This window comes from Pan troglodytes, chromosome 3 (assembly GCF_028858775.2).
Source record: "Pan troglodytes isolate AG18354 chromosome 3, NHGRI_mPanTro3-v2.0_pri, whole genome shotgun sequence".
NCBI lineage: Eukaryota > Metazoa > Chordata > Mammalia > Primates > Hominidae > Pan > Pan troglodytes.
In genome coordinates, this window is record NC_072401.2 from 51,552,976 (window position 1) to 51,571,706 (window position 18,731).

Here is an 18,731-nt window from a genome sequence, read left to right on the forward strand (position 1 = left end):
GCTTTGAGCCACAATATCAGCCTGACCTCTGGGGAGTGCAGGGGGACTGGTTCAATCACATGAACAATGGTTCAACCAATCATGCTTATATAACGAAACCCCAATAAAAACTAAGGCTACCAATAATCAAGTGAGCTTGCTGGTTGGTAATGATATATCAATGGTCAGGAGAGTGGAAGCTTCCACTGGACCCTTCCAAATATCTCCACATGCAGTCTCCACATTTGATTGGCCCTGATTTGTTTCCTTTATGATAATATCGCATTTGTGAACACAGCACTTTCTTGAGTTCTGTGTCATTCTAGTGTGCTATTCAACCTGAGAGGGTAGTGAGAACCCTGAATTTGTAGCCAGTTGGTTAAAAGCATGTGTAGCCTGAAAACACCTGAGCTTGTGGGCTGGTGTCTGAGGTGAAGGTAGTCTTGTGGGGACTGTGACCTTAACCTGTGAAGTCACACTAACCCTGGGTAGTTACAGTCAGACTTACATTTCTGAGTCTTTCTAATTTTACACAGCCAGCAGACTATTAGGTCTTTAGCTACTTCTATTGAATCCTTATGCTCAACACATCCTCTAAATTAATCTAATTTCCCACACCCAAAATCGTGGATCTAATCTGAGTGATTTTTAACGCCTAAAAATAAAATACGATTTGAGTCTCTTACATTGATGAAAATGGTTAATTCAATTAATGAGAGATTGCTGAGAGCAAAATCCACTGCAGCTGTAATATTATAAATGTAAAGCATTAATGCTATTATTATGTAGCAGTCTCTAGGTCAGATCATATTCCAATGTTTCCTGGAAACTCATAGTCTTTAGCTGATTTTAGAATGTATTCTCGTTTCTGTAAGTCTTGTCTTCTCAAAATGCCTCATGAAGAGATTGAGAGGATTCTAGGAAAAGCAACATTGGCTAAATAAGTGTGAACAGTGGTGAAGGTAAGCAGAAAATAAGACACCTGTATAATAGGCTTGAGAGATCTCCTTCATTTGCCTGCTTGTCCTGGTAGTTAAGATTTCAATCAAGGCATCTTCGTTTGTTCCAGCGCCCTAAAAAGGAAAAGAAAATCTAATTTTTAGAACACTTAAATAACTTAATCTCATGCCTTTTGGTCTTATTATCTTGTTTTATATAGATGAAAGGACACTTTTAAGTAAATCAATACAAGATTCTGTATTGCTCTAAAGTAGTTTTCTATTTTTCCATATATTTTAGTATTAACATAAATCATCTGGAATAAAGTGACATCAAATTTTTCACTCTAGTGTAAAAATCAATGGAATAATTCTAGAAAGAAATAGTATAAAAGAAAAAGCCTGTGTCATTCAAGATTAGAAGTGACAGTCTAACAGGATTAACCCTACCAACATTCAAACATTCCACTATGTTTAGAAAAGGCTCTACAATACTTTTGAATGATTTCATCCTTGCATCACTGTACTGGGTCTATCAGCATGTATCATTCTCTTCATACAGGGAGCTTTTCAAATCTTCAGTAATGTGCATCATGGGCCTGGCTGGCATGGGGACTAATTACCTCTCAGTCCTGTTTATATCAAGGTCACTGAATCACACTGTGACTCCAAGAAAAGTCATATACACTAAGACTTGATCGAATAAGGCCAGTGCAGCATATGAACAGAGACTGAATTCTGTCTCTCTGTAGCAGAGATTCCTAGTTTACCACAGTATCTCTTTTGTCTTTCTTGCTTAGTAATGGAACCCCCAACTTTTAACTTGGTACATAGCTACCCATATAAAGGCTATGTTTCTCATCTTCTTTTACAGTGAAATATGTCCAGTAACTAAACTGTGACCAATGGGATATATGCAGAAGTACCATATGCATGCTCAGGGAGTATCCTTAGAGTGAGGGAGTGAACCCTTCTTTGTCCTTTACTCTTTTGATTTGACTGGAATGAAGACATAATGGCTGAGTCATGAGCTGCCATCTTTAGCCAGGAAGTGAAAACCATGAGTTAAAGATGGCAGAGCCTCAAGATAGAAGGAGACTGAGTCTCTGATAATGGTGGTGCCACCACAGCCTGGATTTCTTTTATGTAAAAGAGAAACTGTTCTAATACTTATTGGTGAATCTAATCCTTACAATTACACCTGCTAAACCCTCCCCATTGGGTAGCCATAGAGAAACAATGCTCAGATTTCACTTCAAGAGAATCAGCTGCAAAGAACGCAGTTAGCTAACAGCCTCCAACTGCCACACCTTTGGATCTACCAGAGTTCACACTGAGGTCATGCCCTCTCCAGGTGGCTGTCAGTCAATGACTGTAAACAACAGGGGTACTGGACTTGCGCCCAACACAGAACTCCTCCAAAGGGCAGTCTTTGCTCAGGGGCTCCCCAACAGCCTACCAAGGTTTTCTCGGAGCTTCACTATGCACTGAGGCTCTTCCTAATCTCAGCCTACTTCCTCTCCTCTCTCCTCTCACAGGGGTCAGGCCTCCACTGCAGTCTGAAGGTTCACCCCACCTACCCTGCTCTTCGCCTCTTTATCCTTCACAGGCGTTTCTCATAATAAATCTCCTGTACATCAAATTCCATCTTGCCATCTGCTTCTCAGATGCCCATATGTCCTCCACAGAAAAGAAGATAACTCCATTCCCTGATGGCAAGGCAGAATACGGCTTATGCCTCAGATCTAGGCTCCCTTCTTTTTCCTCCTTCCTATTAATTAATACGTTGAGCACCCACTTCATTTCAGGAGTTGCTCTAGAAACAGAAGATACAGGCCAAGACCAATGAGGTTCCCTGCCATGGTGGAGGTTTGCCTTTTAGTTAGATGAAAAAAGATAATAAACAAATGGATTTTAAAAATAGAAAAGGCCAGGTGCAGTGGCTTACACCTGTAATTCCAGTACTTTGAGAGGCCAAGGTGGGAGGATTGCTTGACTCAGGAGTTTGAAACCAGCCTGAGCGACATAGCAAGACCCTGTCTCTATAAAAAAAAAAAAATTTAATTAGCCAGGTGTGACGGTGTGTGCCTGCAGTCCCAGCTGCTCAGGAGGCTGAAGTTGGAGGCTTGCCAGGGAGGTTGAGGCTGCAGTGAGCCATAATTGCACCACTTTACTAGAGCCTGGGCAATGAAGCGAGACCTTGTCTCAAAAACAAATAAATAGACAAGATACTTTTAGACAGTAATAAGTGCAGTTAAGAAAATATATTTGAGTGAATTAATGGAAAATGTCTGGAGGAAAAGCATTCCAGATGGAAGAAACATCATGTATAAAGATCTCAAAACAAGAATAAGCTTATGAAGTTCAAGGAGCAGAGAAAAGGCCAGTGTAGCTACATCATTAATGGGTGAGCAGGAGCGGGTATGATGGTCAGTTTTATGTGCCAACTTGGCCAGGCTATAATGCCACTTATTCAATCAAACACTAATCTAGGTGTTGCTGTGAAGGTATTTTGTAGATATAATTTCAGTTTATTATCGATTCACTTTAAGTAAGGGAGATTACCTTTCTCGGCAGACCTGATCCAATCAGTTGAAAAGCCTTAAGACCAGAGGCAAGGCTTCTGTTAAGAAGATTCTTTCTGTGGACAGCAGCTTCAGCTTGTGCCCAAGAGTTCCAGCCTGCCTTTGCTGACAGCCTGCTCTACAGATTTTGAACTTGCCTAACCAGTCCCATAATCATGTAACCAATTCTTCTTTCTTCTTCTTCTTCTTTTTTTTTTTTTTTTTTTTTTTTTTTTTGAGACAGGGTCCCAGGCTGGAGTGCAGTGGCACGGTCATGGCTCATTGCAGCCTAGACCTGCTGGGCTTAAGTGATTCTCCCACCTCAGCCTCCCAAATAGCTGGGACTACAGGCATGAGCCACCATGCCTGGCTACTTTTTAAAAATTTTTTGTAGAGACAAGTTCTCACTATGTTGCTCAGTTTGAGGCTGGTTTTGAACTCCTGAGCTCAAGCAATCCCACCATGGCCTCCAATTCTTTCCAATAAATTTTTGTTGTTGTTGTTTTGAGACAGGGTCTCACTGTCACCCAGACTGAAATGCAGTGGCACAATCACAGCTCACTGCAGCCTTGACCTTCTGGGCTCAGGTGATCCTCCCACCATAGCCTCCCAAGTAGCTGGGACTACAGGAATGCACTACTATGCACAGCTAATTTTTTTTAATTTTTTGTAGAGACAGGGTTTCTCCAAGTTGCCCAGGCTGATTTCAAACTCCTGAGCTCAAGCAATCTACCTACCTTGGCCTCCCAAAGTATTGGGATTACAGGCAAGAGCCACAGCACCTGGCCTTACAATAAATCTTTTAATGTCTATTTCCTGCCTATTGGTTCTGCTTCTCTGAGGGAACCCTGACTGATATAAATAGAATTTTAAAAAGTCACAGAGTTAGACAGGAGCTGCACTACGTTGGGTGATGAAAGTCACGATAAGGAGCTTGGATTTTAAGTGTACAAAGCCATTGGAAATTTATGCAGATAAGTAGCATAATCTGATTTTTTAAATAAATTAATAAAAATAATTTTGGCTATTCTGTGTAGAATGAATTTGAGGTGGGCAAAAATGGAGGCAAAGGGACCAGTTAGAAGCCTATTGATATGGACCAGTCAAGAGATGATGGTCGTCAGACTAGAACAGTAGCAATGGATTTTGAGAGAAGTGCACATATTTATAATGGATTTTGAAGTAAAACTAAGGAACTTGCTGATAGATTTGGGAGCTTGGAAGGGTAAGAGAAAACAAGGGCTCAAGGATAATGCTAGGTTTTTAGCTTGAGTGTTGGGGTTAATCATAGCGCTATTTACTTTCAACGATGACAAATTAGAGAACTTGACTCTTCATGTCAAACAAAGGATATGACAAAATTCTTCCAGCCCAGGAACATTTGGGCTTAAGGTTCTATAGCTGTTGCCTATTTCAGAGTCATTCTACCACTGGGAGAGTACAGACTAAAAGGGCATCCAAGTCCACCCATCACAAGTGTGCACTGCAAGAAAGTCACTATTTTTGATGACTTGGTCAAACCCTGGGCAGAAATGGCTTGTGGGGGGCTCATACCTTCATGGATTTCTTTAGCTGCTTTGCATCAAAGACTGCTGGTGGAGTCACTAGGGCCACCATGAGATGCTCAAAGTGGCCAGAGAGATCACCTTTCAAGTCATCTTTCAGCTCCTAAAATCAAAAAACCAAGGGGAAAAATGTGAAATACTTTTTTTCTCTTTCTCTAAAGTCACCTAGTGAAAGATGAACATATGTATCAAAATCAGACAAAACATGTCCATCCACAGGGAATAAACAGAAGTGTTGAAAATATTTCTATGAATATTAATCTGCATTTTCTAATTACTCCCAAATTGTTCTGTTTTGTAGAGGTTTTTTGAAGGAGAGCCAAATGGGAGGATTCCATGAGTGCCACAGTTAGGAACTGTATTCAAATGCATTTCCTAGATCCGCCATGCTTTCAATGCTTAGATTGGGGTAAGGGAAGAGGAAGAGGAACCCTTATAACTTCACGCCCAGCTTCAGTGGGAGGTGCTCTATTCCTCGGTGTCTTGCCTCTCAGTAACTCCCAAAGAGCTCCAAGAGGAAGGGGAAGGGAGGACAGCGGCTGGTCATTTGTCTCTGGTGAGAATGTGGAACTAGGTGGCATCAGAAGCAATTTTCTGGCAACAAGTAAAGAAAAAAAACCCTAAGTGTGGCAATATATTAGACTTATTTTTTCTGACAAATAATAATTGTACTTATTCATAAGGTACATAGTGATGTTTCAATACATATAATGTATGGTAATCAGATCAGGGTAATTGCATACCCATCATCTCAAACATGTAACTATTTTTTATTTTAGGAATATTCAATATCCTCCTTCTAGCTATTTGAAACTATATTATTGTTAACTATAGTCATCCTACAGGGTGATGGAACACTAGAACTTAGCCTCTTACAGACATTACCTATTGATATTGTTTTGAGCACTGTTTTCACACCTAAGTACAGTCCATCTCCCCTGCTTAAAGGGGGGTAACAGGGTTTCTATTTTCAATATTCAATGGCATAATACTGAATAATGTTTGTTCCTGCTCCTGATTATTTTCAGCTCTGAAATAGAGGCTGGTAGCCTCTGAGCCTGCTGAAACGCTGTGGGCACAGATTGACACAACCACACTCCTGGGGGGTGCAGTAGTGGCATGTTCCTGCTGAAACAAATGGGATGGCATTCAGTGTTATCAACTCTGCTTTAATTGTCACAGTGTTTTTTCCCTCTGTAAATGGTAAATTTCACTACCATCTGTCCTCAATCCAAGCCACTGCAGCTGAATCTTATTTCACAGCTCTCATCCTATTCCACTGTGAGAAATGGTTGTTCCCCTCCACCTCCATCTTTCTTCCATATTTTGGAAATACTGAAAGGCCAATAGATCATTCACCTTCTCTATATGTGAAAGTGTTGTCTTGCCCAGAAGCTAGGCAATTCATTCAATTCAACAAATGTTTTCTGGGCACCTGCTCTGTGCTAGTCCTTTAAAGGTAAGTTAGACAAAGTCCTTATCCTAAGGCATTCTGCCCTCATGGGAAAAACAGAAATATTCAAAGATAATATTTCAATATAATATGTTATCTGATAAAGGGAGCTCAGAAAAGGGTGTCTTAATGGAGCCTGGGGGCCTGGAGAACACTCCCAGGAGGTAATTCCTGAGGTGCCTGTGGATGGACACTAGACCCTCTCAACAGTTGGCTGGGTCTGTTTGTACCTTTTCCCTCCACAGTTCATTATCTACAGCAGCCAAAATAATCCTTTAAAAATAAAAACTGCAGTATATTATTCCTCTGCTTACAAACCTCCAGTGGTTCCCTGTAGCCCTTAGAATAAAATCTAAACCCTACCAAGACCCAAGGCTTAGCATGTTCTCAACCTGTCGCCAGCCTCATCTCTTTCTTCTGCCCCCTTCACTTTCTACATTCCTGCCATATTGGAATTCTTTATTTCTCATATATTCCCAGTTTCTTTTTGCTTCAGGGCTTTTATATTTGCTGTACCTTAAATACTATCTCCTGATGAAGCAGGGCAGAACCCCTAGTATTGTTTAGGCTTAGTGGCGAGTAAGGTAACAACCCCTCACTGACATTCCTTCATCACCCTATCTGCAGGAGCCAGTCACCAGTCACTGTCTATCATATCAACCATTTTAATTCTTTCATATCACTTATCATATCTGAATTATTTTTGTTTATTATATTCTAATAGAATGTTAGCTCCATGAAAGAAGGCAGGATGTGCTTTTTATACCAGTCTATTTTCAATGTCTAGGATATCTCCTAACACAGATTAGTACTCAGAAATAGACATTGGACAAATAAACTGTATAGCAAAGACCAAGTCTTACTTTTACTTTTTCCTTTTTTTTTTTTTTTTTTTTTGAGACGGAGTCTTGCTCTGTTTCCAGGCTGGATCAATCTCGGCTCACTGAAGACTCCGCCTCCCGGGTTCAAGCAATTCTCCTGCCTCAGCCCTCAGCCTCCCGAGTAGCTGGGATTACAGGCATGTGCCATCACACCAGGCTAATTTCAGTATTTTTAGTAGAAATGGGGTTTCACCATGTTGGCCAGGCTGGTCTCAAACTCCTGATCTCAGGTGATCCACCCGCCTCAGCCTCCCAAAGTTACTTGTTCTTATATAGTTTCTGGGAATTACTAAATTTTCTTTGCTGAATGAATTAAACCTATAACTACATAAATATTTTAAAATTAAAAGAGAAATAAAAGGTTATCTAAGACAGAATTAGTCAGATAGTTTCCCTAGTAATTCTTTGTTGTGGAGGGCTGCCTTGCGCATTCTCAGATGCTTGTAGCATCCCTGACCTATGCCTACTACATGCTAGAAGTACCCCCCACCATCCTGTTTGTGATCATCAGAACATCTCCATTCATCCCAAATGTCCCCTGGGGAGCAAAATCACTTCTGGTTTAGAACCCACTGGGCTAAGGCAAACCTTATCCTACAGGTGAAGAAACTGAGGCCCAGAAAAACCAAGTAACATGCCCAAAGCCAGTCAGCTAGTTCAAGGCAAAACCACGACTCAGATTCCAGGCTCCTGACTGGATGCACAGGGCATCTTCTATTACATTCAGCCTGAAACAGAAGACTGTGGGCATAACCATGTGGGAGCAACCATGGTACATTAATGATCTCTTTACTGCCTGTCATGTTAACGTGACCTTACCTTTCCATATGCTGCTTGATATTCCTTAACAATCAGCTGCCGCTGTGCATTTGACCTCTCAGTCAGAATGCTGATGAGCATTTTCTCATCGGTTCCTAAATGAAACAAAAGTTATTTTACTCAATATTTATGCTCAATATTTGTCTTGAACAAAAGCAAAATGATCAATGGCCTGAGACAAATGCAGAGAGTAAGGCATTTTAATTTCTAGCATCTTATCTGGTTGGAATTTTATTTATTTATTTTTTTATTTATTTTGTTTGCCTGAGTTTTGGAAAAAAAAGTTAACTTTATTTGGATAGTTTTGGGGGAAGGAAACAATCATTGTCTAAATACTCCTTTCTGTACATCAGACAAAAGAACCTACTACTTTTGAACTTGACTTTTTTACCTTTATGAGGTTTGGTTACTGTCTTATTGCCTTTTATCTCTCTCCCATACTTGATATCAAAATATTTCTTCCTCTGGAAAACAGGAACCAACACTTATTGAAAATCTGCCCTGCATGAAACACCCTTTTATTCATTGCCATAGTTAATATTCACAGGGGCCCGCTGTATTAAAGATGAAGACACGAACTTATCTTCCTTGCCAAAGTCACACAACTGCTGAGTGGTCCAGCAAGAAGTTGAACCCAAATCTCTGACCCCAAAACATATATTTCTATCTTTGGTCCACATCTCTCTCATGCATTTCTTCCACATCTCTCTCTCCCTCCCTCCCTCCCTTCCTTCTTTCCTCCCTCCCTCCCTTCCTCCCTCTCTCCCTCCTTCCCTCCCTCCCTCCCTCCCTTTCTCTCTCTCTCTCTCGCTCTCTCTCTCCCCCCTGCCCTTTCTCTCTCTCTCGTTGCCCAGGCTGCAGTGCAATGGCACGATCTCGGCTCACTGCAACCACCACCTCCCGGGTTCAAGCAATTCTCCTGCCTCAGTCTCCCAAGTAGCTGGGATTACAGGCATGGGCAATCATGCCCAGCTAATTTTTTTTTTAATTTAGTAGAGATGGGGTTTCACCATGTTGATCAGGCTGGTCTCGAACTCCTGACCTCAGGTGATCCACCCGCCTCAGCCTTCCAAAGTGCCGGGATTTCAGGGGTAAGCCACCGTACCCGGCCTCTCTCATAAATTTCAAACCCATATACAAAATGAATTGTTTGTAAGCAAAAGGTAACATCAGGCCAGAGCTGATGCTGGCCTGCCTAAGAATGACCTCAAGGTCATTCTTATCTTGGTGACTACAGTAGTAAGAAAAACGTGGAAAGTTGTGTCTAATTAATTTCCCAACCCACGATGATACCTGGTTTGGGAAGCTGTGAATTGTCTTGCAGGCCTAGAGCATGCATGACTAGAGAGGTATAAAAGAGCACCTGGAACTCAATGCTCAACTTCTTTGTGTCAAGGTGACACTCACAGACCTCATCTACACACTTCCGTGGCAGTGGTACATAGCTTACATCAATGATGAAGCAAAAGCTTCTGTGTACTTGGTTAGCTGCTGGGCCTCCCAATGAAAGATGCCGCCTTTCTGTGTCTTTGGTTTTGTATTCTTACACATAGTTAAATAAATACTGAATCAGATTAAAGTGTATTTGCGCTCTGTGGGACTGAGCACCAATTTGGTGCTGTGTATTGTACCCAGCATCTGTGTCAGTACACCACCGGCCACCACAACTGCACAAGTATCTGAAACTCAGCACATTCTGGGTGGAATTTATTGTATTTCCTCTCCTACTTGTCTTTCTTTCTATGTTCCCTCATCCACAACTATGGATATAGTCATCCAGGCAAAAATCCTGGGAATCATCTCAGATTACTTTCTTTATCTTATTCTCTATATTATAGCAATTATCTGCATCTCTTAAATTTGTCGTCTCCTCTGCATGCCCTCTGCCCCTGTGTCCTTATCATATTTTACCTGGATAACCTAAATCACCTCCTAATGTGACCCCCATATAATTATTCCTGTAAACTACTGCCTAAGTAAATGTTTAAAAATACAATCTGATCATGTCATCCCCTTGGCTAAAATTCTAATGGCTCTTTGTAATCTTCAGGATGAAGTTTAAGCCCCTTAGCTCATATGTCAGCTCATTATGATCTCTCCTGCCTTATGTCTTTGTTCTCATTTTCTACCCCCTCTCTGCATCTCTATAACCTATGCACCTAGACTACAACTATACCAAACTACCTGCAGTTATGTGTAGTTTGTATGCCTGGCAGTTTCTCATCTCTTATTTTTAAACATGCTCAAGATCAAAAACTAAGCCAAGATGCCTCAGGTTCAGAGACTGTGTCCGACCTATCCCTAATGCAAACACCATTATGATACTTCATTCTGAACTCAGAACCTATCAGAAGTGGTGCTCATAAACAATAACCTCCTTCTTAAAGAAGGCCTGTAAGCCAAAGTGCAAATTCATGAAGAAACATAATGTTTAAAAAGAGGTGACAGAATTTAAAGACTATTAACCTCATGAAACAGTCTATTCAACACTAGATATAAATAGGGCAATCAGGCTGGGTGCAGTGACTCACATCTATAATCCCAGGACTTTGGGAGGACAAGGCAGAAGGATTACTTGAGCCCAGGAGTCCAAGACTAGCGTGGGCAACATAGCAAGACCCTGTCACTACAGAAAATTTAAAAATTAGGTACACATTGTGATGAGCACCTGTAGTCCTAGCAACACCAGAGGCTGAGGCCATAGGATCCCTTGAGCCCAGGAGTTTGAGGCTGCAGTGGGCTATGATCATATCACTGCATTCGAGCCTAGGTGACAGAGCAAGCCTTTCTCTCTTAAAAAAAAAAAAATAGGGAAATCAAGAGATAAATGAAGAAATAACTTACATTGAAAAATGGAAAAAAATAAACCTCAAACAGGCAGAAAAAACATAATATTATATTGATATAAAGTTCTAATATATTTATGGAATTTGACAAGCTGATTTTAAAATTCATAGAGGAGGGCAAAGAGCCAAGAAAGACCTTGCCCAGTAGATATTTAGTGTCATTATAAAATCCTAATAATTGTGACAATGTGGTGTTGGGAGGGCCAAATAGATAAATGAAGCATAACAGAGAAGAGAAAAATAGGGAAGCATAAAACAGAGGTGATATTATGTACAAATCAGTGTGAAAAGGAAGAGCTCTTCAATACATTGTTCTGGGACAATTAAATGTCCACATGAAATAGAATAAAATGAGACACCTTTAAATACCATCCATGAACACTAATTCCATGTAGATTTAAGATCATAATACGAAAAATAAAATTTCAAAACTTTGAAAAAAAAAGTAGGAGAATATCTATCTTTATGACTTCGTTATAGAAAAGATTCAATAAGCATAAATCCTGGACAAAAATATTGGTAAACTTGATTTCACTAAAATTTAAAACTTCTATGCAATAAAAATTACTGTAACCAATTGTATTAATCCATTTCACATTGTTGATAAAGACATACCCTAGACTGGGCAATTTATGAAGGAACTCTTTAATGGAGAACTCACAGTTCCATGTGGCTGGGGCAGCCTCACAATCATGGTGGAAGGGAAGGAGGAGCAAGTCACATCTTACGTGGTTGGTGGCAGGCAAGGAGAGAGCTTGTGCAGGGAAACTCCACCTTATAAAGCCATCAGATCTTGTGAGACTTATTCACTATCATGAGAACAGCACGGGAAAGACCTGTCCCTATGATTCAATCATCTCCCACCAGGTCCCTCCCACAACACGTGGGAATTATGGAAGCTACAAGATGAGATTTGGGTGGGGACACAGGGCCAAACCATGTCACCAATGTTAAAAAAAAAAACCGTAAACTTATAGGAAATATTTTCATGGCTTGTAATATTTTTTAAAAAGTCTGTATTGAGGAATTATAAAAAAACTCTTGCCAATCATAAAGAAGACAAACCAACTGAAAAAAATAGATAAAATATATTTTATATTTTATTGACATATGAAAGTGGAAGCAGATGCACAAGTGAGGATGCTTAACTGCATCAGTCATTGGAGTAGAGACAGGAAACAAACACACATGCAGTATAAGATACTGTTTAGACACACTTAATTAGAAAAATGGAATAGTCTTACTATAGCAAGTGTTGGTGAGAATATGGAGCAAAAGGAAGTCTTGTACATTGCTGAAAGGAATGCTAATTTCTGCATTCATTTCAGAGAGCAGTATGGCAAAATTTCTAGTTGATTTGAAGAGAAGCATCCCCATCAATGTGGAAATTCCAGTTCTTGTCATATTCTAGAGAAATGCTAGCAAATATGCACAATGAGACATAAGAGGAATATTCATTGCAGCATTTTTATATTGCAATATAAAAGAATTGTAGGCAATTTAAATGTTCCATCAATATTCTCATCTTCTGATATAGTGATGCAATAGACTACCATGCAGTTAAAATTAATGCACTAGAGCTCACCATATCAACATGGATAAATCCCAAAAACATAATGTTAAGAGACAAAAACATATTGCAGAAGAATGTATACAGTATGATTTCATTTTATGCTGTTTGAGACCATGCATAACAATATGTACATGTATATGTAGTTATGGTATTAAAAGTTTCATGGGAATGAACTCTAATTTGGGATGGTGTTTATCTCTAGGGAAAGGGGCAAGAGTGAAATCCAGGAAGAACTGACGGGATTGTATTGGGTTTTTTTGTTGTTGTTGTTTTGTTTTTGAAATAGACTCTCACTCTGTCATCCAGGCTGGAGTGCAGTGGCACAATCACAGCTCAGGGCAGCCTCAACCTCCCTGGCTCAAAGTATCCCCCTACCTCAGCCTCCCAAGTAGCTGCGATCACAAGCCCAAGCCACTAAGCCCAGCTAATTTTTTGAGTTTTTTTGTAGAGAAGGGCCCTCCTTATATTGCCAGGCTGGTGTTGAACTCCTGGGCTCTAGTGATCCTCCCGCCTCCCCCTCCCAAAGTGCTGGGATCAGAGGCATGAGCCACCATGCCCAACCAAGGGGGCCATATTTGTAATGATTTATTATGATAATTATTATTGTTGTTGGTGGCAGTGGTGGTGGTGGTTAGATAGGACTAATACAGGATAGTCACAGGAGAACAGAAAATTCCAGGCAGCAGTTTCACATGACTAGCAAAAGGAAACTGTTGAAATAGCTGCAGAAACTAGGGGCTGATATGACCCTGAAAACCCATAGTGTGGATCAAGCTGGCTAAGACCCACTGGACCCAACATGGTGCTGGATTTGACCTAGGATTCTCCTAGGATCTCATTATATGCTAATTAGCATACTCAATCACACACCCACCAGTGCCATGGCAGTTCTGGAAACACCAACATTTGGTGTAAAAAGGGGTGGCACTACAGTTCCAAGAAATCACCTTTTTCCCAGAATCTTCATGACTATTCCAACCCTTGGTTAAAGAAACCCATAAAGGCAACAGCCCCAAACCCCCTTGTGCACGACTGTCTCTTGAGTACACTCACACTCCCCTTTCCTGAGTGTGTATTTTTCACTTTGCAATAAATCTCTGTGTTTTCGGTATTTTTTGACCCATCCTTGAATTTCTTCTCTAGATGGTGTCAAGAGTCTGGATACCAGCCAGGGTTGAGATTCCTCCGGCATTTGGGGATCTCCCCTAGACCACTAGTATCAGTGGTAATTTTTAATATTAAGTAAATATGATAAATGTTAAGATTTAATAAAACTGGGTTCTGTATATATTTCCTCATTGTTTCACAATTTTAGAAAATTCCTGACAATTTATCAAATTGAGTAAGCCAATCTGAGCAAACTGAACTTTGAGATTGTAACTTGCCTGATTTGCTTCAACATTAAGAAAGGAATTGTAAAATATCACTCACCAATTCCTTTGATTGCTTTCTGAATAGCTTCAGCATCCACTGATGGGCTAAAATCTGGATAATCTCTTACTGTTCCTCGGTGTCCAACCTAGAAGGAAATATTTGAAAGTCCCATTGGTTCAAAATGACATCTTTCTTGTATTACATATGCATATTCCTTCATGCATATGAGAGGCATATGACAAACCCATAATTCGCACACCTTCCCACCACTTCAGGAGTGGCTCTGAAATTGCCTTTGGAAAATTATGACAGTAAGAGAAATCTGACATGGTTGACTCCATCTTGCTTCTAGCCTCACAGGCTGGCTGTCTTTGCTCATTCCTGGGTGTGGGGCAAACTAACTTCAGGAGGAATTTAGTTTATAGTTTAAATGATACAAGCTCTTCCCAAAAGCTAAACTACTCTTGTAAAATTAATGAAAGTCTACCAAGTTAGGAGGATGAGAGGGGCCTGAATTTTACTAAGATGTAGGCATAGTTACATAATTACCTGCCATTATTCTGGAGGTCACAATATTTGCAACCTCCCCAATTACTCTTGCAGATAGCATCACTATTATAGAACCTACAGTTGGCCTTTTGAGAAGTCTTTTAGGCTTTTGCATTTCTGACTACTGGACAGCCCCACCCAGACCAGCAACTCCTTTGGTGGCCCCCACTTAGAAGCAGACTCAGCCTACAAGGACTGTTTTCTATACCCCTATAATTACATCTCCAACCAATCAGCATGCCCCTTCCCTAGCCCCCTGCCCTCCATTTTAACCTTGAAAAACCCCTAACTTTTGAGCCTTCAGGGAGATTGATTTGAGTAATAACTCTGTCTCCCACATGGTGTGGCTAGCCTGGCATCAATTAAACTTTTTCTTTACTGCAATGCGATGGTCTCAGTGGACTGATTTTGTCTGCGCAGTGAGCAGGAAGAACCCATCTGGCAGTTACAGTTCAAGTGATGGTCTACCCCCCAGACACAGGGAATATGATATCTACCCCATATCTCAGGAGTCCTCTTTTTCTTTTGTGTAACAAATTACAAGTATAAAACATTGGTTCTCCAGAGCAGTAAGTTGTGTTAATCTTGGTGACACTGAAGAAAATTTGTTTTAAAGTAGCATTTGCAGGAGAGCAACAAGAAAGCTGAAATTTCCTAAATCTTCTTATTTTTCAAGTGATAATTCAAAGCTCATCATGGCATCTCGCACAGAAGTAACTGTGGTTTACAGACTTCAAGATGTTTTAATTAGTGTTGACCATTGTCCTTGGGGAATCCCAGACTAAATGATCCATAAATGAAAACCCCCTTAGGACTGTCTGTTCTTAAGCTTTGTTTAATGAATGTGCAATTAGAAGACCTTCTAAAAGCTCTACTGACATCATAGATCTTCAGGAATTGCAAGGAAGTAAAAAATGCTACACTACTAATTTTAAGCATGTAAATTAGAAGCATGTCAGTAAGCTGGGAAAGACCATAATACAGAAAAAATATTTTAAAATTGCTTATGAGACTAAAGAAGGACAGCCACAAAGATGTTGAGAAAAATCAAAGTAAATGTAGATTTATGTGGTAGTTCCTAACTTCTTGAATAAAAATCTGTCTTTACAGTAATAGTATTTCCTTTTAAACAGCATTTTTCTATCCTGTTACTGAATAGTATTGGCTCTGTTGTCTTGTATTAACATGGGTTCATTTTGGCTCTCTTGAAGGGTTTAATATTTTCATGAAAGGACATTATCTGTCACATTAAAGTGAATGGAAAATTAGTGTTCTGGCACAGTAAAATATGATAGTCTGCTGATTCATTAGATTAGATTGAATAATTGATTTCAATACACTCAAACACTGTTTAATCTTATAGCATCTAAAATAAGAACTTTAGAACCTAGAAAATAATTGCAAGTTAGAAACTAGTTGTGAATGTTCCTGACCTGAAGATACCTGTAACAAACCAGTCACTTTAGTCTGGGCATGGTGGCTCACTCTTGTACTCCCAGGTCTTTCGGGGGCCAAAGACAGAGGATCATTTGAGCCCAGGAGTTCAGGGCCAGCCTGGGCAACACAGTAAGACCCTGTCTCTACAAAATATTAAAAAATTACCAGGTGTGGTGGTGTGCAGGTGTGGTCCCAGCTACTTGAGAGGCTGAGGTGGGAGGACCACTTGAGCCCAGAAGGTCAAGGCTGCAGTGAGCTGTGATTGTGTCACTGCACTGTAGTCTAGGTGACAGAGTGAGACCGTGTCTCACAAAAAAAAAGAAAGAAAGAAAGAAAGAAAAGAAATTAGTCACTTTAATATAATTTTTGATGAATTCTCTTTCTCCAAGGCTTGATAAATATTTTATGGATTCACAGAGCCAACTGGCTTCATTTCACTTCTATCCACCTAGGAACTTTTGTGTTGATCTTATCTGTCCACCTTCCAGTGTCTGGCATTGTAAAAGAACTACCCCAATGTTAGATTGTTTGAATGCTTCATGCGCAGCACACTTTACATGCTAGGCACTTTATATATGTTAATTATAATCTGCATAACAGCCCCAATAAATGAGAGTGAGCAATTTCACATAAACAGCACCAAGATTTAAGAAGACCAGAGAATTTGATCAAGTCTACACAGCTAGTTGCAGGCAGAGGTTGAATTTAAAAGCAAACTAGACTATTCCAGACCATTCCTGGTGTTTCATGAAGTGCAGTCTCTGTACCACCTGGAGTGATACTTTAAATGTATATGACCAGGACCCACCTTCTATATACTGAATCATATGTTTTAGAGATGGCGTGCTAAATTCTACATGTGTAAGAAGCTCCCAGGTGATTCTGTGCCATGCAGATATTGACATGGCTGATTCTAAATATAAAAAGACAAAATTGTGGTCAGATCCCAGTTGTTCATGCATCATGAAAACTCAGGGTTTGCACTCCAGCTGTGAACTTTTCACTGGCCTTTACCACCTACACATCAAAATATGCTAAAATGCCAATGCACAGAATTAGAGAAGGAAGAAATTCCCAATTTATTATGCAATTTAGTACTTAGCAAGAATTAAATGGGGGAGGAATAACTTGTTTAATTACAAGGGGGGAAGAAAGTACGCATACACACACCCCAACTTGAAAAAGGGCTTGGGAATTCTGAAGTGGAATTTTAGTGAAATATTTAAAACTGCTTCCATTATTTAAATGAATGGCATTATTCATTTGATAGACTTGGTTGCCCAAATCATTCGGAAATATTACATGACTTACAAAATAATCTTATAATCAAAGATTAATGAAATCTTTTAAAACTAATACATGAACAAAGTGATTTACAAACATTTAACTCTTACAAGGGCCTTCATGAGGTGAATTTTATTATTTCTAATTGAAAATGGAAGAAACCCAGTCTCACAGAGATTATTTGCTTAAAAGAGCTCTGCTAATAAGGACAGCCCCAGGACTCAAACCCATCACCTTATGACTAAAATGCCCCCTGCTCTATGTCACATCACAATGCCTCGGGGGAGTTCATCTTAGTGGTTCTCAAAGTGTGGTTCCTGAAGCAGCTGCATCAGCATCACCCGGGAATGTGACAGAAATGCAAATTCTCAGGCCCAACCCCAGTGTTCCTGAACCAACAACTGCAGGGCCAGGATGCAGAATCTGTGATTTAACAAACCTTCCAGGTGATTCTAGTACACAATAAAGTTTAAGAAGCACTGCTTTATTTCCTTCTTAGCTGTCTAGAAAACCAAAGCAAAAATGAGCAAACAAGCCATGAATTCTCTTATGGGTGTGGAAGATGAAGAATTTAATGATGAGCTCATCGTTTCAGGAATGTCAGCATTTTTACAGCCAAACAAGACTGCTTGCATTGCCTGCTCCACTGCAAGCTTAATTCCTTGACATTTATATTACTAATCAATACTTGGCTGAGTTTATTTCCAGTAACCCTAGTGTCCTAACATAGTCAGTGCTAGCGTAGAACATCACCTGAATACTTGGCAAAGTCTATTTTAAAAAAAAAAAATTGCCTTTGATCAGATTTCCATCCACACATTTAAACACATCTAGTTGCTTTCCTTTTCTGAAACTTGACCTTCAGATGCCTCCAAAAGAAAAATGCTGCTGAAGCCAGTTGGAAAACAAATTAAAGCAAAGAATGTCTAGATAAAGGGGGAAAGTAACAGGAGCTCTTTATACTAAGAACAATTGCTGCTAATCACTATGTGCCAAGTACTGTGCTAAGCGCGTTTCCTGCATTTGCTTATTCAATCCTTGCAATAAATTTATAAGGTAGATATAATAAATCCTTTTCACAGACGATGAAACTGATGATTAAGTAACTTGTCTAAGTTCCCACAGCCAGTAAGTGGTCTGTTCCAACAGTCTTAGCTCCTAAACTAGACTAGCCTTCATCTCATTTAAACCATCTTTTTCAAGACAATATAATCTCCCTTGATCTTCTAAAATCATCCTTCGGAGGTCAGCCTTAGCACATGACACCTTGAAGCCACTGCTTGGCCAAGCTGGGCCTAGGGAGCTGTTTGCTATTGCCCCTGGGAGAGGCCAGTCTGTTTTTGACTCACAAAAGCCAGTTGTACCTATTTCTTCATGCCAAGTGTACTGGGTTTGCAAGAAGTTAAACATTTACATTCAGAAGGATGAGTGGAAGAGAAAAACAGAAGGTGCCAACCCTGTTGATATGA

At 40.0% G+C, this 18,731-nt stretch overlaps 1 protein-coding gene across 2 annotated transcripts in view; it reads right to left on the bottom strand.

The window, feature by feature from the left end:
• Positions 1 to 18,731, bottom strand: part of ANXA3 (annexin A3) — a 58,960-nt gene that overhangs the window by 23,266 nt on the left and 16,963 nt on the right. For both annotated transcript variants that reach the window (XM_001146085.8, XM_054683776.2), the window contains exons 3-6: positions 14,050 to 14,137; positions 8,200 to 8,294; positions 5,036 to 5,149; positions 962 to 1,052 (exon numbers count right to left, since the gene is read on the bottom strand). In XM_001146085.8, coding sequence (XP_001146085.2) covers positions 962 to 1,052; positions 5,036 to 5,149; positions 8,200 to 8,294; positions 14,050 to 14,137 — 388 coding nt within the window. The remainder of the gene's footprint in view (positions 1 to 961; positions 1,053 to 5,035; positions 5,150 to 8,199; positions 8,295 to 14,049; positions 14,138 to 18,731) is intronic.